Source organism: Elephas maximus, chromosome 3, assembly GCF_024166365.1.
Source record: "Elephas maximus indicus isolate mEleMax1 chromosome 3, mEleMax1 primary haplotype, whole genome shotgun sequence".
Lineage (NCBI taxonomy): Eukaryota > Metazoa > Chordata > Mammalia > Proboscidea > Elephantidae > Elephas > Elephas maximus.
Window position 1 is genome coordinate 58,202,063 of NC_064821.1, and position 24,062 is coordinate 58,226,124.

General features: G+C 50.9%; 1 protein-coding gene across 2 annotated transcripts in view; it reads left to right on the forward strand.

Moving 5' to 3' along the window:
* The window catches only part of PAX7 (paired box 7), a 117,160-nt gene extending 98,730 nt beyond the window's left edge, over positions 1 to 18,430 (forward strand). For both annotated transcript variants that reach the window (XM_049875883.1, XM_049875884.1), the window contains exons 8-9: positions 9,544 to 9,790; positions 18,315 to 18,430. In XM_049875883.1, coding sequence (XP_049731840.1) covers positions 9,544 to 9,790; positions 18,315 to 18,430 — 363 coding nt within the window. The remainder of the gene's footprint in view (positions 1 to 9,543; positions 9,791 to 18,314) is intronic.
* Positions 18,431 to 24,062: the final 5,632 nt, after the last annotated feature.

Sequence of the window (24,062 nt, forward strand, 5' to 3'; positions counted from 1 at the left end):
TGCACACACATATCATACTCACACATGTACACACAATACTCACATGTACTACTCACATGCACATGCATGCGTACACACAGTACTTACACACATGCACACACAATGCTTGCACACTCATATAATATTCCCATGTGAATATGCTGCACACACATACCATACTCACACATGTACACACAATACTCACATGTACTACTCACATGCACACATGTATACATACATCACACATGCGCACACGCAGTACTCCTGCCTGCACATGCGCACGCGTACATAGTTAATGAATGACCCAGAGCCATCTATGGTGAATGAAGGCCACAACCAAGCCCAGAGCAAGAGCACTGAACTAGAAGTCAGGAGTTGTGGATTCTTGCTGCAGTCCTGCCACTCATTCCCTAGGTGATACTGGGACAGCTGCTAAGCCTCAGTTTCCACATCTGAAAAATGGGATAACAATGTTTCATAGAGTCATTATGAGGCTTAAAAGAAAATGCTTTGTAAACTGTAAGCTGCTGTGCTTGTGCAAGAGAATGGCAGCAGCTGGGCTCGGAAAGCCTTCAGGGAGGGGTGGTGGGAATGAATGAGAGGGGAAGGGGACTGGGGAGGTCTGGGGGTGGTAGGATGGGAGGGGAGCTTGCTGGTCAGCCTGCAGCCCCAGCTCTCCTGGTTGGCCTGGGCTTCTGCGCATGAAGTTGGTGATGGAGGGTTGGGGAGCGAGGCTCATAAGCAGGGAGATGGAGGGCGGAGGGGGACAAGAGACCTGCAGGAAATCTTGTTTGGAAGCTCCAAGTCAGCACCCGAAGCCCATTACCGCTGTCCACAGGGGGCAGAGAGAGGGGAGGGGCCCAGATCTTCTTAGCAGAGAATTGAGAAGGAGCGTGGGGGAGTGGGGGTGGCCGGCTGCCTGGGTGGGTGATTTCTCGCTTGCACTAATCCCAGCATGGAGCTGGGGACACGCAGAGAGAAGGGCGGGGGCATGTTTGTGTGATGTGTGCCTGGATGTCCGTTGGGGGTAGAGAAGGGTGTGTGTGAGCACGTAGGCTTGTATTCAGAGCTGGGATTGAATGTGGAGTTGTGATGTATGTGTGAATGTGTGTGGGTCTCTTTGTGTGCACCTGGGAAGTGTGCGGATGGTTTGTGTATGTGTGTGTGCACCTGAGAAGTGTATGGATGGTGTGTGTGTGTGCACCTGGGAAGTGTGTGGATGGTTTGTGTGTGTGTGTGCACCTGGGAAGTGTGCGGATGGTTTGTGTGTGTGTGTGCACCTGGGAAGTGTGCGGATGGTCTGTGTGTGTGTGTGTGCACCTGGGAAGTGTGCGGGTGGTTTGTGTGTGTGTGTGCACCTGAGAAGTGTGTGGATGGTGTGTGTGTGTGCACCTGGGAAGTGTGCGGGTGGTTTGTGTGTGTGTGCACCTGAGAAGTGTGTGGATGGTGTGTGTGTGTGCATCTGGGAAGTGTGTGGATGGTTTTTGTGTGTGCGTGTGTGTGTGTGTGTGTGTGAGCACCTGAGAAGTGTGTGGATGGTTTTTGTGTGTGCGTGTGTGTGTGTGTGTGTGTGTGTGTGAGCACCTGAGAAGTGTGCGGATGGTGTGTGGGTGTGCATCTGGGAAGTGTGTGGATGGTTTGTGTGTGTGTGCGTGTGCACCTGGGAAGTGTGTGGATGGTGTGTGTGCATCTGGGAAGTATGTGGATGGTTTGTGGGTGTGTGTGTGCACCTGAGAAGTGGATGGTGTATGTGTGTGCATCTGGGAAGTGTGTGGATGGTTTGTGTGTGTGTGTGTGTGTGCACCTGGGAAGTGTGTGGATGGTGTGTGTGTGTGCATCTGGGAAGTGTGTGGATGGTTTGTGTGTCTGTGGGTGTGTGTGTGCACCTGGGAAGTGTGTGGATGGTGTGTGTGTGTGCACCTGGGAAGTGTGTGGATGGTTTGTGTGTGTGTGCAGTTTTTCATGTCTATCAGTCCTTGTGTGTTCATGTTAGCAGGTCTCTATGATCCTGTGTGCACTCCTGTATACATGGGCACGTGTCTAGTGTATTTTGTGTGCATGCTCGTGTCTTTGTCCACATGGATGAGGATATGTAGCCATATGTGTGTGTGCTAGTAGTAATTGTGATGATTTTAGAGCAGTGCTTCTCAAATTTGGCTGCACACTGGAATCACTTGGGGACCGTTTCAATATCCTGAAGCCCAGACTCCCAGATCAGCTAACTCAAAGTCTCTAGGAAGTGCGGCCCAGGCATCAGCATTAAAAAAAAAACCCAGGTGATTCCAGTGGGCAGTCAAGGTGGAGAACCAGAGTCTGAGTGGAGCAGCCCTCTTCCCAAGAAATGTCCCCAGCCTCAGCCTGCCCCAGTGGGGCCACCTGAGTACAGACATGGACTCTAGGCCCCAGGCCCCTAGGGAACAGGGCAAGCAATGGGCTGGGCTGTCCTAAGTCATCCCTCAGCCTGGGCAATTCTTGGTCCCTGGAGACGTGTTTCTTTCAGTTCCGGCAAACGTTGCATTCCATTCCTGGTAGGCTGTGCCCTTCCTTCTCTGCCTAACAGTGGTAACAGGCTGCCCTCAGGACGCCCTGCCTCTTCCCTCTTCTGGAAGGCAGGGGGATGAATTAGCAGGGCTGGAGCGGACTCTGAGGGTTGGAGACAGAAGCATTCTCTGTGCCCAGCCAGTTGGGTCCTTTTGCGCAGCCATTAGTTTAGTGTGTGACTGAGCCTCAGTTTCCCCATCTGTGAAAAGGAAGCAATCTCCATGGTGTCTCCCACATTTCATGTATGCATTTAGGCACCGTTGCATATAAGTGCGTGAGGGGTAAGTGTGTTTACTGAGTCTAAGAAAAGGAGGTGTGCCAATGTCAAGGACCGTTTACTGGGATTTTAATGAAAAGCAATTTAGTGTTCCAGACAGACGACGTTTTCAGTCACCTCATCTCCCTTGGTTCAGGTGTGAGTCATGTGTAGTGTGGGCTGCTCTGTGTAGCGTGCACTGTGGGGAGGGAGTATGGGGGTGTGAGGTCCAGGCCTTGCTAAGTCTAGACTGGAAGACTTCACAGATCCTCCGTGTCCTGAAACGCCACCTCCATGAGCACATTCAGGCCAGAGAGGGAGTGTGACCAGTCAAAGGTGACACTGCACCTGAGACTCACACCTGAGGCTCCCTTTCCAGCTTGCAGGTCCGGCTTCTGCATGGGGGCAGAATGATTATTCATTCAGAAAATGCCCACTGGGTGCTGGGTCCCTCAGGGAAGAAGAGCTAAGTCTTCCTGGAGTTTCCCTCAAGTGATCATTGCAATCTCAGGCCAGGGGCCCTGTGCCCTCCCACTCCCCTACTCCACTGTTCTCCTCCAGGCCAGGAGAAGGAGGAGGGTGGAAGGGAGAGGGGGAATGTTAGCATTTACTGAGAACAAATGATGGATGTGCCAGGTACTGATTAAAGCATCTTAAGTGCATTTATTCATTTAATTCTTACAATAACTCTATGGATAAAAAAAAATTTTTTTTTGGATAGCTACAATTGTTACCGTTCCCATTATACAGATGAGAAAACTGAGGCAAGGAACGGCTAAAGGTTAGAGATATTGCCTAGGGTGACAGGTAGTGATGCTAACACAGATATTCTTGCCCTCCAGTCGCTGCTCTATGGAAGCCCCCCTGAGCCCTGACTGTCCAGTGTCCTTGCGAATCCACCGCTCCTCCGGGAATCTCAGGGTTCCCTCTGGCAATGCGAGTGGAGCCCCCTAACCGGCCCCCTGGTCCCTGTCCTTGGGCTGATTCCAGCCTCTATCCCATCTCCAGACATCACTCATCTCCGGCTGCTGTGGCTCCCTCTCCCCTCTGCACCCTGTCGCGCCCCCACCCACCCACCGCAACCCCACCACGGAGCCCGATAATGGCGATTGCCCCTCCTAATTGCAGCCGCGCTCCCAAAGCCACGTTCGGTTATCACAGAGGGTGCAGATCTCACAGCTCAGCCTCCTCAGACCCAGGCCCTCGGGGCCAGCTCAGGAACGGAGGGAATTAATTACATTTTTCCCATCCCCTTCTTTTAAAGCAGGGGAGCGCGCCGGCGCGCGTCCCGGGGGAGGGGGCGGCGAGCAGAGGCTGTGGAAGCAGGGCTGGCACCCGGCTTCCCTGCCCCCGCCCTGAAACCAGCCAGCGTCTCCCCAGCGGGCGGAAAGGAAGGTGCGGCCGGCCCTTATTGATTTAGTCTGGCCCAGGCTGGGACTGATTTGGAGCAGAGGGAGAGGAAGGGGCTGGGGGCCGGGCGGGGGCAAGGGCGGTGGTTGGGGGGCAGGAAAAGAGAGGAAGGGACGGCTGTCAGTCAGGCTGACGGACAGCCCGGAGATTTGCCTTCAGATAAAACCTTACAGATGTGGAGGTCGGTATTGATTTTGAGTTAGTAACGGTAACGCACCAAGAAGTAATACATTAGTGAAAGCAAGGTCACCGGGAAAAAAGTAAAACCCACCGGGGGAGAGGCCTTAGCATTCTTGGAGGAGGTGGATGACTGCATCAGGCCAGGACTTCCTCAAGTTCAAAAGTTTGTAGGCCCCAGACCTCAGCTGGGCCCCCAACCCTGGGCAAGAGTTTCCTGCTTCCTAGGTGAAGCCAGACTCCCAGAGGTCCCAGGACACAGGCCAGTGCTGGGGCGCTCCACCTTAGGGTTGCAAAGAGCCTCTCGCTCCAAGCTCTCCAGTCCGGCTTGTTGTTGGGGAAGGAGCACAGCTAGGAGTCAGGGAAACCTGGGTTCAAATTCCAGCTCTATGTGACCTTGGGTGAGCTTTTTCACTTCCCTGTGCCTCAATGTCCCCATCTGCAGAATGGGGATAATAATAGCCCATTGCCTGAGCATTCAATGAGATGACCAGTGTATAGCTCAGGGCCTGTGGTCTTCTCTCAATAAGCGCTTTCCCCTCCTACCTCTGTTTGCCTGGGTCCCATCTCCTTTGCTTGAAAGCTGCCCTGCCTGGAGATAGGGGGCTGGATAAAGTGGAGGCCCTTTGATCCACAGGCCTCCAGGACTGTGGGAGAGAGTCAGCATATGCTGCACATCCCCCATTCACACCTACCCCAGATGTGGATTTGATTTGATGTTCCAGGGCAAATCCCATTGAGCAAATCCCATTATAGGAAAGCTCCCTGGCCCGAGCAGTTTCTGAACTGTCTGTTAATGGCTCAGGGTCCAAGGCCCCCTGAACCACTGGGTACCACACAAGCCCCTTCCAACAAAGGGCTCTAGGAGGCCTTGCAGCTCCCAGGATTTTCACTGTCCGCATTAGCCTTCTTGTTATTTCTTAAACCTGCTAGGCATGTTCCCACCTCAGGGCCTTTGCACTTGCTGATTCCTCTGTCTGGAATGCTCTTCGGCCACATCTTCCCCTAGCTGGTTCTTCTTGGTCCTGCTGGACATCATCTCTTTGGGGAAGTCTTACCTGACTCACCCACTTAGCCCCTTAATTTTCCTTCATAGCACTTACCAGTATTGGAAATTACATCATTTATTTGCTCACTTGTTTGTTGCCAGCCCCATCCCATAGCACCTCCTTCACTAGTCTGACTGCTCCAGGAGGGCATGAGCTTGGTGTTATTCATCTCTGTGTCATCAGTGTCTGGCAGTGTCTAGCCCAGAGTAGGGGCCCCATGAACATTTGTTAAAGGAATATGCATGTATTCACCAAGGCTTTTCTGAACTAATTCGATGTAGCAGGCACAAAGTAAGTGTTCAGGCTACAAAGATGGTTGACACACAGTCCATATTGTCTTCAAAGAGCTTACAATCTAGTGGTATCCTCGGCCTGGCACATAGAGGTCTCTCCATGAAATATTTGTTGAATAAATGAATGGATGAAGAATGTCTTGAGGAAATAACACATTGTTTGGCACCGCTGGGACGTAAAGTGTGAGGCTGGGAGGTACTTGGGCAGGTAGGCGGAGGTCAGACAATGAGAAGCCTTTGCCGCGTTAATCCGGAAGGCACTGAGGAGCCATCAATAACTCTGGGAGTGGTGGGGTCAGATCTGGCGGCGGCTCTGTGTAGAGCTGTCTTCTTACAGACTGAATACTGGGTCTGTGCACAGTCCCGTCCCAAAGCACCTTTTCCTTTCCCTAATTGCCTCCCACATTACCCCCTACCCATCTGTCCCTTCCAAAGCACCCTCATCCTTTCCCTAATCACCCGAGCATCTTGGCCTCAGTTTCTCCCACCCATCTGTGCCTCCTGGGCCTGGCATCCAGGTGATGTGCCAGAGGGAAGGATCAAAGTAGGATCTCACCAGAGCTGACAGCCGCCACCAAGAGTCTCCCCTATCCACGTGGCCTTCAGAAGGGAGGGAAATGGGGTCTGTGTGTTTTCCCTGTGTCCCTAAATCTGACCTTAAAACCCAAGCCTCCTTTGAAGGGAGAGCAGGGTTAGTGTTTGTGTAGGGGATGGTGGATGACCTTCTTAATTTAGGTGGAAATTTCTAGATTGAGAGCCTGATGGGCTGCCTGCCATATCCCAGATGTGTCTCCGATGGAAAAAAAATCCAGGTCTCCTAACCCCTGGAACAGAATCAGATTCTGCAGATCCCCTTCCAGGCCTGACAGTCCGGAAGCAACAAGCACTAGCATCCCCCTCCTTACTTTCTCTCCCACCACCGTCCCTGTCCCTGCATCCATACCGCTGACCCTACCATGACAAAGGCCTCTGAAGTGCATTCACACAGAGGGAGTTTTGGAGACCTCTGCTCCCTGCTGCCTAAGAAAGCACTATTGCCCAGTCCAGATGTCACCCAGCCGGCTTCCTGCCTCCCTGGTAGACTTTCTCCCTCCTCCTCACAAGCCTGCTCCTGCCTGTCCTTGCCATCTTAATGGGGTTGATACACCATTCAGACCAACCTAAATCCCACCAGCTGCAGTGAAAAGACCAGCCAGTCAAAGTCCTGGCAGGGTCTATGCCCTTGATTCTGGCTCTGGGAGGGGCAGGGGGGTGAAAGGATAGAGGAGGGTGACCCTAGGACTGAGGGGAGTGAGTTCGGGAGCAGTGAGGGAAGGAATTGGGGGAGACTTTACTCAAGGCTTTCCAGAGGAGCCAGCTGTGAGACCTCAGCAGCCTAAGCCCCCCAGGGAGAGGGATCCCACCTCCACTCACCCTCCACCAGCAGCTGCCCAGGAATCAAACTTCTGCTGGTCCCTGGAGTGAGAACCTGTGAAGGAATCAGATGCCTAAAACTCATCCTGAGAGTCAGTCTTGGAATTTAGCAGCCAAGTCAGGGTCAAGGGGCACTGGACTCTGCTCTCTCAAAGACCTACTGGGAGATCTGGGGAAGCCATGGCCCTTTGTGGGCCTTAGTTTCTTCATCTGAGAAATGGGCATCATAGCTCTGCCTCACACATCTCTGTAGGGCCCTGGACTGAATTGGATCACGTGAGTTAACAGCTAAGAGGAAAGGGAAGGAGGTGGAGAAGGGGCAGGACTAGGGAAGTAGCACTGCTATTTCCTGAGTACTTACCAGGCACAAGACTCGGTGCAAAGCACTGGCCCATCTCACCTCATCCTTCCAGCCCTGCTCTGAGCTAGGTACCATCATCATTTCTCTTCCTTGGGACTGGGGCTCAGAAAAGTCAAGGTAGACTCCCAAGGTTACACAGCAGGTCAGTGGCAGAGCTCAGCATCTATCCGTGGCCAGAGTCCATGGCCTTGACCCCATTCCACAGTCCATGCCCTTGACCTGGCCATTCCACAATGCCTATGGCAAGGACCATTCAGAAGCGGGAAGATAAAAATTTTCAGAAGGTGTCTAGTTGGTAAAAAAGATAATCGCTCAAAGTTCCAAACCAAAAGGAAAAAACAAACAAAACACAACATTGCTGTCAGGTCAATTCCAGCCCATGGTGACCCCATGTGTTACAGAGTAGAATGGCTCCATAGGGTCTTCTTGGCTGTAATCTTTATGAAAACAGGTAGCCAGGCCTTTCTTTTGCAGCGCCACTGGGTGGGTTCGAACTGCCAAGCTTTAGGTTAGCAGCCAATCACAAACTGCTTGTGCCACCCAGGGACCTTGCTCAAAAGCCCATGGAGTGCCTTCTCCCCAGGAGGCAGGGGGGAAATTGAGGAACACTGCATGGATTGCAATGTGATTCCTTAGCACAGTGCTGGGCAGATTATCAGCAAAGCTGTACTCACCTGGCACTCAGGGCCACCCTCCCATAAGACGTAACATCACCAGGGAGGTCACTGGGGTCCTGAGCCCAGCAGGTCAGGCCAGCAAGGGCAGGCAGGACCTGCCTCTTCCTCCTGCTCGCTCCTTCCTCCCCTGTGGACTCACCAGGAGACCCATGCTCCCTGACATTCTAGGAACTGCTGTTGCTACACCACCTCACCCCACTCTCTTCTGGAGTCACCTCCTCCAGAAGCCTTCCTGGACTGCCAACCTGGCTGGGTGCCCTCCTCTGGGCTCCTGAAGCCCCTGAGCTCCCTCCATCACACCCCTCCTCACTCCATGTTTTATTGGTCTGTTGCCATTGCCTCATCTTCCCCTCAGACCATTGCTCTGAGGGCAGGGACTGTGACTCTTTCTCCTCTGCAGTCCCAGGGCCAGAGTCACCATCAATGCATGTTTGTTGACTGAATAAGTGAACACACAAATGGACTGGCACCAGGCTCTTTAAGCTGAGTTTCTAGAGCTGAGCCTCCCTTGCCAGTCAAAGCGCAGTACCACTGAGTTCCCCTTTTCCTGAACCAGGCCAGATAGGGAAGCTGGTAATGGTTATGAACACCTGGGAGCAGACAAGATCACAGAAAGGCCCTGTGACACTCTTTGAAAGCATTGGCTGTACACCCTGGTGCCGTAGGGGCAAGAAGCTTGGTCCACAGAAGCTGAGAGCAAGCCTAGCGCAGGAAAGCGGGGTAAAGCCCCATGGACCTGGAGTCCTCTAACCTTTGTGTTGAGGATGAGGGCATCTCAGCCTGATGGAGGAGGCCTAGTTTGCTGTGCTTCGGAAGCTCCCTGTCTGGTAGAAGAGACACCATTGGCTAATTGGTTCATTCATTTGCTCATGCTTAGAGTCATTCATTCATTCATTTAGTAAACAGATGCCGGGTACCTCTTAGAGCTGACCCTAGGGATATGGAGGTGAATGAGCCCTGGTGGTTTAATGGTTAAGCGCTTGGCTGCTAACAGAAAGGTTGGCAGTTTGAACCTACGCAATGGCTCCATGGGAGAAAGACCTGGCAATCCGCTCCTGCAAAGATTACAGCCAAGAAAACCCCATGAGGCAGTACTACTCTGTCACATGGGATCACTATGAGTCAAAATTGACTTGATGGTACCTAACAACTGCCCCCCCTAGAGTTCCATGGGTCAGGACCTAGCCAGGAGAAACCACAAGGGCAAGCAAACCAGGTAAACTGAGGCCTCCATGCTACGGAAACCAGGAGGGAGCAACCCCAGCAGAGGCCTGTGAGGGGCCATCCTGACATCAGTGCCATGCAATCTCCTATCTGCAGGGTCTGCCCTCCGAGCCCCCAGGCCTGCCTGCCTGCCTGCCTGGCCCTGACGGTCTCTCCCCCGCAGGTGATGAGCATCCTGAGCAACCCCAGCGCTGTGCCACCTCAGCCACAGGCTGACTTCTCCATCTCCCCGCTACACGGCGGCCTGGACCCGGCCTCCTCCATCTCTGCCAGCTGCAGCCAGCGGGCCGACTCCATCAAGCCAGGAGACAGCCTGCCCACCTCCCAGTCCTACTGCCCGCCCACCTACAGCACCGCCGGCTACAGCGTGGACCCCGTGGCTGGCTACCAGTATGGCCAGTACGGCCAGAGTGAGTGCTCCGCCCCACCCTGCCCCCACCCAGGGGTCTCCTGGTTGATTTCTAGAGAGCTGCAAGGGGGTGTGGGGCGGGGGTACCCATTTCACAGACCTGGAAACTGAGGCCCAGAAAGGAGGAACAGTTGACCTAAGAGTCTCAAACTCACATCATCACCTGGCCAGACTCCTTAGAGCAACTCTGTCCAGTAGAAATATAATGCCAGCTACAAACGCAGCTAAATTGTTCTAGAAGCTACATTTTAAAAGGTAAAAAGAAACAAGTGGAATGATTTTTACGTTAGTAAAACTGCCCCCCCAATATTTTCAAAATATTATTTCAACATGTCATCCATATCAAAATTGAGATAGTTTACATTTTCAGTCTTGGACCAAGTGTTTGAAATCCTGCGTGTCTTTTGCACTTACAGCGCGTTTGAAGTTGGATACTAATTTTCATTGGGAATAACTTGGTCTGTATTTAAACTTCATAAAAATATAAATGAAAAGTAGATTCCCATACCCAAGGTGTTCCAAACATATTTAAAAGTTCTCTAATAACTAAGTAATTAGATTATCAGTTTTTAAATTTAAATTACTCAAAAGTAAATTAAATGTAAAACTTTGGTTCCTCAGTTACCCCGGCCATATTCCAAGTGCTCAAGAGCAGCGCGCAGCCGGTGGTTGCCCTGCTGAATGGAACGGTGTTAGACAGCCTGCTTCTTTCTGACATGTGTGGGCACGGGGACAAGCCCACTTTGAGTCCCTTTCAGCCCTACACCCTATCAGCCTTGTTTCCTCAAACTCTGAACTAGTGTCATGTGCCCACTCGGCCACCACCCCCTGTGCACCTTGCCTGGAGGTGTGGATGGCAGACGCTCAGACCAAAGGCTGGAAAGGGCAGGCCCCAACACAACTTCTGGCCGGCACTGATGGGGCCAACAGCAGGGCAGGCCAGGGCGGGACCGGGAGCCTGAGGTCACCCTACAGGTCAACTCCCCTCCTGCCAAAGGCCTCACCTGCTGGTGTCAAACTAATCAGAAGGGTGTGTGTTGAGGGGGCAGACCTCCAAGCCCGAGGGCATCCTCTCCCTCAGCTGCCACCCTGGCCTGGCCTCCCTGACCTCAGCTTCCTGACCCCTCCTCACCCCACTCCTCCTCCCATGGCCTTGGCCTCCACGGCTAAATGAGGGCCAGCTGTGCCGACCTCCACCTCCCAGCTGTGAGGATGGCCCCTTCCTGTGCATGCGTGTGTTTGCAGGCATGCATGTGTACCTGTGAGTGTGAATACCTGTGTTAGGAATGTTATGGTTCATGTATGTACATGTCTGTGAGTGTCCTGTGTGCATGCACTGTGTCGGAGTATTTCAGCATACAGGTGTTAGCGTATGCATCCTTGTGTACAGGTGAATAGGTACAGGTGTGAATGTGTGGGTGGCACATGTGGGTATAGGTGTGTACGACTATTCACACGTGTGAGTGTAAATGAGCAGATTGTGTGCATGCAATGTGTATATGGGGTTGTATGTGTAAATACACACATGCACACATGCTCTAGCATGTGAGTATATGTGGCTGTAATACATGCAATTGTGTGTTTCCATGTGCAGTCATTGTGTACATACGGTTGAGTGTGTCCGTGTATTGGCTGTGTGTGTTTGGGGTATGTGCTGTGGGTATGTCATGATGTGGATATGTAGAATACACATGTGTGCATGTGTGTAGATGTATGTGGGTGTGCAAATATGTGTGGCTGTGTGTATGTGTGCAGATGTGGATTTGGGCAAATACACATGCTTGAGTGTGTGTGATTGTGTGTGGATCCGGGTGTACATGCGTACGTGGACATGTATAGTATGTGTGCACATGTGTAAATATGGGGGTGCGTATGTCTGAGCATATGCATAGCTGCGGCTGTGTGTATAGGTGTGCATTTGGGCATGTACATAGGGTGTGTCTTAGTGAACAAATGTGTGTGAGTGTGTTTGGACAGGGAGCAAGTGTGTGGATGTACATAACACGTGTGCATGTATGTTTGAGTGCAGGGTGCACACATGTGCACAGGAGTGTTTCCAGAGGGGCCCAGAGAGACCCCCTGACCCAGGCCATGTTCCCAGGCGGGGAGCAGGACACACATGCTCTTGATAAAGATTTGAGAGCAGCTCCGGCGGCAGCAGCAGCCCTGGGCCTGAGGCAGGCGTTAGTCACACCCGGAGCCCTGTGCCCTGTTTTAGGGGTGCCTGCCCAATTCGGAAATAAAATTAACCCCAAAGCCAGCACACGGGGCAGCAGGAGAGGGGGCATCAAAAGGGAAAGGCCCAGGAGGCGAGAAAGGGGTGTTTGTTCCCCTTTGCCGGGGAAAAGCTGGAGCAATTTTCTCCTCCCCGCCTCCCTCCCTCCTTCCCTCTCCCTCCTGCTCTACCCCTGCTCCCCACCCCCCACTCCTCCTGGGACAGCTCAGAGCTCTTCCTGGGCCACATCCTCCAGCCTTACCCCACAGGAACCCCAGCACAGGTGCCATCCCATGCCACAGAGGCTCCCAGGGCAAGCTGTGACGGGTAGGAGGGAGGTTTACTGCTCTGTGACCAATTAGTGTGGGCAAGTCACCTTGGCTTTCTGAGCCTCAGTCTTCCCATCTGGGAAATGGAGGCCCAGGGATTGGACCCAGAAATCTCAAAGCCCTTCCATTGTATAGTAAAACCTGCGAAAGATAGAACGTGTGTAAAGCGGAAACCTGTCAGAGAAGGAAAGTCAAATATTTTCCACTAAAACAAGCGATAGAAAAGTGGTAAGACTGCACCCTATTAAAGGCAGAAACCTTCCAAAGACCTGAAAAACAAGGCAGTTCTGTCAAATTCCGGCTCTCACAGGTTTCACTGTACCATCTGCCTCACCTTTGGCATTCCGGGCATGTCATGTTCCCGCTGACCACCTACCCATGTAAATGGGTGACTGAATACATCTGTGATGGGGCCCCCACAGCCCCTGTGCAACAGCCACATGTCCCAGTCCACCACTGTGTATACCCAGGTCCACCATCATACGCTCACCTCTGTCCCCATACAGTGAGTCCGTGTGCTTGGGCCTCTCCAGCCCCCTCAAGATACTGCTTATTAAGAGCTCATGTGTATAGATGTGCTGTGCACTGGGCAAAACACGCGTTCCTCGTTCCCTGCAGTCCTCAAAAACCCCACCCCAAAGCCAAAACGAAACTCACTACTGTCGAGTCAATTCCGACTCATGGCGACCCCACGTGTTACAAAGAGGAACCACTCCATAGGGTTATTATTTGTCCCCAGGTTACAGATGCAAGAACTAAGGCTCAGAGAGGCTAAGCAAGTTTTCCAAGGTCACACAGTAGGTGAATAGTACACTCAAGGTCTCCTAACTTCAAACCCAGTTCTCTTTGGGCCCAACCACAGACTTGTACAACACACCCAGTGATGATACACACCTAGATCCACTGGTGTGTGGATTCACATTCACTGCCTCTCTTGCACCTATTCATGGATAGATCCATGCAGAGATTTATTTGTATGGGAGTAGCCAATAACGTGTGTATATCCATGGTGTCTTAGTTACCTACTGCTGCTGTAACAACAACAAAAAATACCCCATGTGGGTGACTTCAAGGAACAGAAATTTATTTTCTCACAGTTTAAGAGGTTAGGAGTCCGAATTCAGGGAGTTGTTGCTAGGGGGTCCTTCTTTGTCTATTTCCGCTTCTAATACCTGCCAGCAATCCTGGGAGTTTCTGGGTCTGTAACTGCATCTCTGCGTGTGTCCGTCATCATCTGGCATCTTCCCCTCTGCATGTGCCTCTGTGATTATTCTGATCTTTTTATAACTCGGAAGGGATTAGGTTTAAGACCCACCCTGCACTGGTATGACACCCATTAACACAACACAATAAAACCTCTATTTCCAAACAGGGTCGTATTTACAGACACAGGGGTTAGGATTTCAACACGTATTTTGAGGGACACAATTCAGTTCCCAACACATGACTACAAAGACATAAACACAAAAATGTATGTGTATAAAGGAAGAGTGAGTTTATTGAGCATCTACTACGGGTCAGGTCTTTCATCCTCACAGCCACTGGGTACATGGTTAGGCCCATTTGGCAGATGTGGAAATGAGATCCCAGAGGGGTTATCTGTTCAAGGTCACCCCGCTGGTATGCACTGACGTGTACCTAGCCACACCGCTCTAAGACGGCCATGCTTCCAGGTGTGTGTAGAGAGTACACATGGACCAAACTCTTCAGCAGCTGAATCCATCTCCTTTCCTTGGGCCTCTCATCTTCCCAGGGCCTGTCATACCTTCTTTTCCTGCTCCCAGCCACCGTCTGTCCATCTGTCCATTTGTCCATCTCTCCCCATCCCTGGGGATAGGGTGGGAGCAGGCGGGTAGGGACGGGGCACATGGCAGATTAATATGGCCCCGGTGTTCCCAGAGGTCAGGGCCGTACTAATGATGGGGCTGATAGAACGCAGAAGTGTGAAAAGAATTTTAATAGATCTGACAAGTCTAATAAGAATTTGTGTCTAGAAGGGTCCTCCTCTGGGGCCGCGGGCTGACGAGGCGCTGATGGCTGAGATTTGTTTACTGGTTGGCATCGCCTCCACAGCTCCTGCCAACTCCCGATTAATCTAATTTGAAATGTTTAGAGCCCAGGCGCGGGCTCAAGGCAGAGGAGGGGAGACACAGAGAGACAGAAGGACAGGAAGGGCCATTGACAGAGGCTGTAATGAGAAATGTCACAGCCCTGCCCTCACAGACCCCTTGGCTGGACCCCAGGGAGGGGCAGGCTCCGAAACTCGTGGGGTGCCCTTGAAGTTGGTTAGGTCATTGGTAAAGTTTGGCTTCTTGCATTTCCTTGCCCACCTTGATGGAGCTTGGATAAGCACCTACTATGTGCTGGGCCACAGGCTCCACTGGGGGAAAGAGGAGGAGGAGTCATACAGAGGGGTTAGACGCACAAGTAGGATGCATTCAGGCTCTTCCACCGCCTGTGCTGTGCATAATTCTGGGCCATCAATCTTTCTGTGCCTCAGTTTCCACATTTGTAAAATGGGAACAACAGTACCTAAAGCATGGGGCTGTTGAAAGAATTCAGTGAGCTAATGTCTGCCTATAGGATCACTATGAGTTAGAATCTATTCGACAGCAACAGGTTTAATGTCTGCCCAGGACATAGTAAGTGCTCAGTACATGAGGGATCTCACTGTGTTGGTTTCATCGTTGTTATTCAGTCAGCTCTTTCAGCCATACCCGCAGGCATATCCGTAGAGGTTGGGATCAGAGTTAGCATGGTGTGGAGTAAGTGGGCAGGCAGCAGCCTTCTGGGACACAGGAGAAATGTCATCTGATTTGGTGGCTTTCCCACATGCCTTGAACAAGTCACCGACATTTCCTAGAGTGGAAAATGGGACGAACGCAAGATCTGGGGTGTATACTCTAAAGTACTGTGTACACACGAGGGGATAGTCTATAGGAAGCTGCAGGGTGAGGCTCATGGGGCTGGTTAGACGCTGGCATCAGCCTGCTTGGGTTTGAATCCTGGCTCCACAATTTATGAGCTGTGTGGCCTTTCAAGGTATACAATCTCTCAGAGCCTCAGTTTCTTCATCTGTAAAATGGGGATAATAATACTGCAACCTCATAGAGTTGTTGAGAATTACATGAGATAGTGCACATGAAGTGCTTAGACAAACAGGACTGGCACAGAGCAAGCTCTTAGTAAATGTTAGCTCCTCCTCCTCCTAGTCTTATTCTCACTCTGAGAATAAGGCCACCTGAAGCCCAGGTAAGACTGGCTCCAAGCAGCAGAAAGTGGTATGACCAGAGCTGTAGAGTTCCCCTAAGGCCACATGGGAGCTGTCCCCTACCTCTACGCAGCATAAGGGGCAGAACCAGGGCAGGGCAGAGCCTGGCCACATGACCCCCACTCCACTGAATGGGAACCTAGAGTCTGTGTGGCCTCAGAAGGAAGCTGGCAGTACCCCAGGGGCTCTGCTCAGGCCCTGTGCAGGCATTATGTGGCTCTTATCACCCACCTTGGTGCCTGGCAAGCTGAGGGGCTCAGGATCCAGATATCCCAAAGAGAATCCAGAGGATCTGCACATCTTTTAGGAATCTAGGGGGCCATGTCTCGAGCCCTCTCTGCCCAGCATCTTAAAAGACATTATCTCATTGGATCCTCGCAGAAGCCCTTGAGGCAGGCTGGAATTCGTTCTCCCCATTTTGCTGTTGTTGTTGTTAGGTGCGGTTAGGTTGGTTCTAACTCATAGCAGTACTATGTACAACAGAATGAAACACTGCTGGGTCCTGCACCATCCTCACAATCATTGCTGTTTGAGCCCACTGTTGCAGCCAATGCGTCAGTCCATCTCCTTGAGGGTCTTCCTCTTTTTTGCTGACCCTCTGCTTTATCAATCATGATACCCTTCTCCAGGGACTGGTGCCTCCTGATAACATGTTCAAAGTATGTAAGACAAAGTCTCGCCATCCTCCCTTCTAAGAAACATTCTGGCTGTACTTCCAAGACTGATTTGTTAGTTCTTCTGGCAGTCCATGGTATATTCAATATTCTTTGACAACACCATAATTCAAAGGCATCCATTCTTCTTCAGTCTTCCTTATTCATTGTCCAGCTTTTCACATCCATATGAGGCAATTGAAAATATCATGGCTTGGGTCAGCTTACCTTAGTCCTTAAAGTGACAGCTTTGCTTTTACAGATGAAGAAACAGACCAAGAGAGGCAAAGTAATTTATTTGTTCAAGCAGGAGGTGGCTGGGACTCCTGAGCCACCTCTTTCCTTGTTCTTTACCTCTTTGCTCCCATCAAGCATCACATTTTTTACTAAATCCCAGGCCTAGGACCCCACTGCTTTTTAGCCCACATTTATTGAGCACACCGTGTGCCAGGCACAGTGCTGACTACTTATCTCATTTAATTCTTATAACCACTCTTCAACTTAGGTCGTATTCTTATCCCCTTTTTACAGACAAGGAAACTCAGGCTTTGAGAGGCAAGGTGTTGTGCCCCAAATCACACAGCTAATAAATGGCAGAGGCAGGATTTGGACCTAGGTCATTTGAACCACTAGGCAAAAGCACGTCCCATGGCTCAATTATTGGTCCTGCTCACCTCTCTTCACTGGGTCTCACCTTCTGGCCACACCTATCACCTCCTGGCCCCACCCACCTACCCTAGGCAGGACCTTCCAACCTTGGAGAAACATGTAGAGCATTGCAGGGTCCCTCGGTGGGCAGGTGACAGAGCAGGCGCTGGGCTAGGCCTCGTGATCCCCAGGCCTGTGCTATTTCCATCTTCCTCTTGCCTCTGCATCTCAGAGTCCCAGGAGGATGGTGTGGCCTCAGCTGCAGATCCGGCTTAGGAGGTGGCATCTCTGTGCCTCAGGAGGTCTTGGGCACATGCCAATCAAATCACTTGGTCAGGGCTTATTTCTGCTGTTGCCTCGGGCAGGCACAAGTAGTTAGAGTCAGGACAACACACCTGTACATGCAGGCCCAGTGATCACACCTGCACACACACATACACATATGCATGCACCCTGATCAGGTGAGAACTCACCTCTATACAGTACCTGTACAATCACAGACATTCCCACTGTTTGTCTACTTGCACAGGTGCACACTACTCACACACACATATGCACACGTGTGTGCAAGCATTGCTCATGTGAGTGCCCCTTACTACCACATGAATAGTCTTGTTTCTACTGTTGATACACACGCACAAGTGCTTGCCACTCAGGTGAACACAAACCCTCTGATCCCTCTCCTCAGGTGACCAGAACTGACTAGGGCTGTAGATCTCAGCTCCCTGTATGTCAGGGTCCTGATTCTTCCTTCTTGCTGGACCTGTCAGCTCACCTGCAAAAGCTGCTTTTGCATTTTGAGCCAGGGATCTTGCTTTGTGTCTTCCATGACCTGGGCTCAGAGTCCAAAGAAAGTAGAAGGATCCTGCCCTCATTATTACCTAGGCTCAGTGGGACTCATTGGATGTCCCCCAGAGTGGAGACATGTAGAGGGCTTGTTGGAAGGGTAGACGAATTTTTCTTCATCCAACAATGTGAAATACCCTTCTGTAGCTCCCTACAGAACCCATGAGAGAGCTGGGCAGATACTAAGTGTTTACTAAATATTTGCTGAATGATTGGATAAGAGGTAAGAGAAGGAACTTCATGAAGAGACGAATGGATGGATGAATGGATATGGATGGACGGAGGGAGGAAGGGACAAATGATGGATGGAGGGATGGAAGGATGGAGGGAGGGAGGGAGGGATAGATGGATGGACGGAGGGATGGACGGACAGATGGATGGATGGACGGATGGAGGGGTGGACGGGTGGATGGATCGACTGACACATGGATGGATGGGTGAATGGATGGATATATGGATGGATGGATGGACGGACGACGGATGGATGGATATATGGATGTGGGGTGGATGGAAGAATAGGCAAAAAGAACTACCATTTCTAGCAGTTTCTCTTTTTTTTTCAGCTGCCGTTGATTACCTGGCCAAAAACGTGAGCCTCTCCACACAGCGTCGCATGAAGCTCGGGGAGCACTCAGCGGTGCTGGGACTCCTGCCTGTGGAAACCGGCCAGGCCTACTAAGGCCCCTGGGGCGACTTGCCCCAGCCCAAGCCCCAGCCACACCCTTATTGACCTCTAAGCCTCCCAACTTCAGTCCCTTTTTCCCCTGGGGTCCCAGGAGGCCAGGAAAGGAGTCCCATTCCCTTCTCATGGGCAGCCCTCTGGAGATGTGCAGCCAGTCTGTCCATTCACTTGTGGTTAGGGACCCGGCATGACCTCTTGGAGTCTGTCCACTTTCTCCCCAGTAGAGTTGCTGACCAGGCTGCAATGCTCCACCACCAGTTAAATCCTTTTGTGGCCTCTGTGTCATGTTGGGCATAGAGACTGGGAGCTCACCCTGAATAATGCACCTTGGGCATCCAGAAGATGATGGTGCCAGAGACAAGGTCCCTGGAGCACGGGGGACTTGACAGCAGTGAGTGATCTGGCCATAGGCGTGGGGAAGCTCCTGGGGACCTCCCAGTGGAGTTAGCAGGGTTGCACTCACGCCTCCCCCAGTAACCCCGGGGGCTTCAAGACCCACCCAACATATCTGCGGGCCCAGGCTGGGAGACCTGAAGACGGAAGTGCTTGACCAGGGGGCGGGAACATGTGGGGCGGGGCTTGTCAGCCATTGGCCAGCCCTAGAGTATAAGAAACCAATCCAGGCATCAGGAAGCGGGGACTCCTAGATTGGATCCCAAGTTCTAACCTTGCCCCATCCCCCATGGGGCCTTGGGAAGCCTGCATAACCCTTGGGTTTTCTCATTGATGGGATGGGAGGGGGCAGGGAAGCAGTTCTGAGGACTTAAGAGTCAAGAGGCATAAGGCGGCTTGGAAGGGGGTTTTCTTAATGGAGTCCCTTTGTTTGTGGGTGGCAAACCTTTGTTGCCAAAAGCGTCAGCTGCATGCCTTCAAATTCACACTCCATGGAGTTTCGATTTCTCACAGAGACTCCAGTGGAGGCCGAAACCCACTCTGCTTGTCCAGTCCTCTGAGAAGTCGGCCTCCATCTTCCTGTGGGCCCCTTTAAGCCACTAGGGGTGCAGAAAGCTTCTCTCAGAGCTTTGAAGAGGTTCTTGGACCAGGCAGGACCGCTTGCCCCACAGTTAAGACCACTGATCCCCCTTGGCATTGTGGTGGGACGCATGTCTCTGCCCCTCCTAGAGTGGAATCTTTCAATGCTAATCCTCTCTCGACAGAGACCTTTGTCTCCAGCTCCAGCACAGCTGGGCGGGGGCAGATGTGACCATTTTTCAAGCAACCACCCTGGGCAGAGGGTGACACCAAAGGTTCCAGAGAAGAGGGAAAAGGCACCTTCCTTGACCACTCCAGTGGCTTCCTCAAACTCCATTCTGTTTAGGAGCTAGGACCTTTGGGGATGGTTCAAGCCCCTGATTACTCCTCCCTGGAGCTTATCACCATCTTCGCCTGTTTATCAAAATTATATTCATCTTCACCATCATCACCATTATAATCTACCCTTGGACCACCTTTATCAAGTGCTGCTGGGTAAAGGCACTTGTGATGAGAGACACAAGCACTGTATCCATTGGACCAAATTGCTTGTCCCCACCTAGGTGCATGAGGCCACCTCTTTGCTCAACCTATGCCTCTTGCCCTCAGCCAACAAGAAATTCCTCAAGGAAGGGCTTACTGTTTTGGGAACTGACCTGAGTTCCTCCCTACACAGAGGTGGCCAGGGCCCTGGGAAGCTGGGCTGGCAAGATGCTAGGACACTTTCCTGCTTGGATGTCACTTCTGGGCCAGATGCTCACTTGTTTCTCATCTCCAGACTTATAATGTCAAGCCTGACCTAGGCCATATCCAGGGTGGCTCTGTATTCAGTTTAGAGGAATTTATTAATTGGGGACAAGCAGACTTTTTGGTAGCAGAGGACACCCAGGTGTGTGTGGCCCATCAAGGTTTCAATTGGAACATCCACAGCAGAAGAATTTTGGTTTTTCAAGTTCTGGACAAAAAGGAAGACTGTCTTGGTAACCCTTGGTAATCTACTTCATGATTTTGTAGCTATCATGGCCAGGAATCTCTTCCTTAAGATCAATCACAGTTTTCATCCACATTCCTTGAATGGTCAATCTTTCTCCCTGGAGGCCTGGCTCAGAAAGTGTCTGAGTCTCCTTACACCCTGTGTTACTCAGGAGAAGGAATCTCAGGCAGGTGACATCAAAACCACCCAGCCCCATCCCCAGAAGGTGACATTCCAGTGCTAGGATTCCAATCCCAAATATCTGCTCTCTATAGTAAAATGGAATTGAGACCTGCTTGGGACTAAACCAAATGATTTTTCATTGGGTTCAATACCTCTGGAGTTCTCCCAAGCCACTATCTTGGTAGAAAATGGAACTTACTCCTCTAGAGGACCCACCTTCCCTCAGAAAGAGGCCCTTGACCCAGACAGGTTTTCCCTAAACCTCATGTATTAATGTTTCTAGCCAACTCAGTTCTAAAAAATTCAGTCTTGGGTTAGCAGCTTGCAACTTCACCAGAGAGATGACATTGAAAAAGAGGTACAAGGCCTCAAACTGTTGGGGGTTGACTGTAGCCTGAGAAACAAGGCCCAAATCCCAGTGGCCAGGCCATCCCAGAACAACCCCTATCCATCCCTGTAAATAGAGTCTGTAGCAAAATAAGAGATGTTTCTTCCAACTTATCACAAGTAGCTGTTGGTCCTACCTATGGGGGGCCCCCCCCTTCAGCGCTCATTGTACATTAGTTGGAAACTTGGTGATGTGCTGTTCGTTTATAGGAAGTTGACTTTTTATATATATAATAAAAAAGAAAAGAAAACCCCCACAGTACGTGTTGTGCTAGGGCCAGGGACCATCTGTAGGGATATATCTGCATATCGTGTGTTTCAAATTATACATTCCAGGATCTACTGGGTTCTTTCATTTTTGTTGCTTTGTTTTTTTCATTTGGTGTTTCTCTCTTGCTATGAAAAAAAAAAAAGTAATGTGTAAGAACCAAGCTATGCTTTTATACTCTAATTTTTAACTTGATTTACTCTTTGCCGTTCCTTTGCCAGAGGAACAAGAAAGAGCAGAGGAGACAGAGAGATAGGGGGATGAGAGAAGGAGAGAAGAATGAAGAGAGGTTTGCTCAGAAGAAAAATGATAAGGTCAGATTTCTAATCTGACTGTGGACCAAGAACAGGATAGGACCAGACTTTGACTATTCCACCAGAACCCAACATCGTTGTAGATGGAACTGGCGAAGCATTCCAATATTTGGATCCTGGAACTTGGTGGAACTCCATGATTGGCCAACCAAGAAGGCATTCATCCTCTGGGGCCTTTCTCAAGTGGATGTTCTCTCAAGCCCCTCGATGTGCCCTTCACTCTTGGACACTTTCCAAGGTAGACAGGTCTTCTCTCCTCCCCTCCTGCAGAGGCACCAAACCAACACCAAATGGGGTACTCTAGCCGCCATCTTGAAATGCTCAGAGGCATCTGTACTTAATGCTTCTTCTGTCGACTCTAACATGGCCAATCCCCTACCTGGGAATTCCTACCTGCGAAATATCTACATAGCACTCTAGATCATTCCTTCTTCCTAGTAACTGCAAGTTTGTTGCTTCCATGTGGAAGTGAGTGTGTGTGCGTGAGAGTATGAGTGGGGTGTGCGTGTGGCCGTGAGGGTGTGTGTTTAAATATAATCGCACCATAATTTATTCAGCTATATGGAGTAGTAGACTAGAAAGAGAAACTGGTATTTGCTTTAACTACCTGCTGCTTGTAAGCGCTTCCTCTGTAACTCAGGCGTAACTGTTATACATTAAAAGAAATTAAAAGCATTCTGGAGGTTCTGTGTGTTCAGTTGATCACCATTATGTGGCTGCCCTAAAAGGGACTGGGCGGTGACCCAGAAGCCCTTTGACCTAATTTAAAGGGCCAGAGTAGGAACTGTATTTCTCTTGAACCCCACTCTGTACCCTACTGGCAACCAGCTTCTCGGCACCTAAACCAAAAAGCCAGTTGCCATCAAGTCAATTCCGATTCATGGCGACCCCATGTGTTGCAGGATAGAACTGTTTTCCATAGGGCTTTCATGACTATGACCCTTCAGAAGCGATCACTAGGCCTTTCCTCTGAGGTGCCTCTGAGTGGGTTCGAACTGCCAACCTTTCAGTTAGTAGCCAAGTAATTAACCATTTATGCCACCCAAGGACTCCTAATGACTGCTTAATCAATAGTCGATCTATGGATGCTTTTGTTTAAGCACCTCGCTGAGCTCGTGGGAATAGGACAGTGTCAGAGAATGAGCTGAAACCTCAGTTCTCTTTCACTGGCACAAACTTCCCTGCTGCTAAGTCTAGATCACTCTGTGGCATGGGATGTGTGAGGTGAGTGCTCAGAAAATTACATATTGCCTTAGAAGCTGAGCCTGATATACTTTGTGGGCAGGGGAACTACTGAAGAAGAGCTCTTAAGAGAAATCCATAAGGGAGGGAAGGAAGCGAGATAGGGCATGGTTTCAGTTGGAGCCTGGCTCCACTCGTGCTATGGGGAATTACAGAGCCTGAACTGTGGCAGAGAGTAGCCCTGCCTTGAGGTAAGGGGCACGGCCTTTTGTACCACAAACTCAGTCAGTCAAGGACCCCTAGTGCCACAATGGTTAAACTTAATGCCCAACTGCTAACCAAAAGGTTGGCAATTCAAACCCACCCAGTTGTTCCATGAGAGAAAGAGCTGGCGATCTGCTCCCATAGAGATTAAAGCCTTGGAAATGCTATGGGGCAGTTCTACTCTGTCACATGGCATCACTAAAGAACAAAAACAAAAAAACTTGTTGTCATTGAGTTGATTCTGACTCATAGCAACCCTATAGGACAGAGTAGAACTGCTCTGTAAGGTTTCCAAGTAGCAGCTGGTGGATTCAAACTGCCAACCGTTTGATTAGCAGCCAGGCTCTTAATCACTGCACCACGAGGGCTCCATGGGATCACTGGAAGTCAAAAATCAACTTGATGGTACCTAACGACAGCAATCAGTTGGTCACAGGCTCCTGGCTGTCCCTGTGGGTGTGGGTGGCTGGGTCCAGGGCTTAATTGCCCAAACATCTCTGATTCAAGTGGCTCTTGTGGGCTGAGGGCACTTCTCCAGAGAAAGGTACAGCTATGAGCCCTTAGCAGCAACACCGACATCAATCAGAGGTCAGGTGTGCTGGCCCAGTAAAGGGGATCTGGGCAGCATATGGATGGCAGCTACTACACAAATGGAACATTCTCTAGAATAGACCACATATTAGGTCATAAAACAAACCTTTGCAGAAGGTTTGTTTTATGACCTAATACGTTCCCCGGCTCTAAATCAGGGTACCCATGGCATTGCAGGGTGCTCATGTTCTTGGATGATCTTCTGGACAGGAAAGAGGAAGGGCGGGGGAGTTGTTGAGAGAAATCTGGACATGGAAAAATGGTAAGTGTTCCTGGTTGACCTGGGCCACTCATCCTGGCCCAAGTTATCCAGGGCAGACCCTGGGGGGAGGTTGGGTCCTCTCAGGGTCTGTGCAATCAGAAGTCTGCCCCCAGCATCCCTCTCCACACAGAGTACTTATAGTGTGATGAGCCCCATACCAGCCCCCTGTGAAATCTAGGCAGCTTGATATCAGAGCCAGTGCTCCCAGCCATGTTCTACCCCGTGTCTGTCCC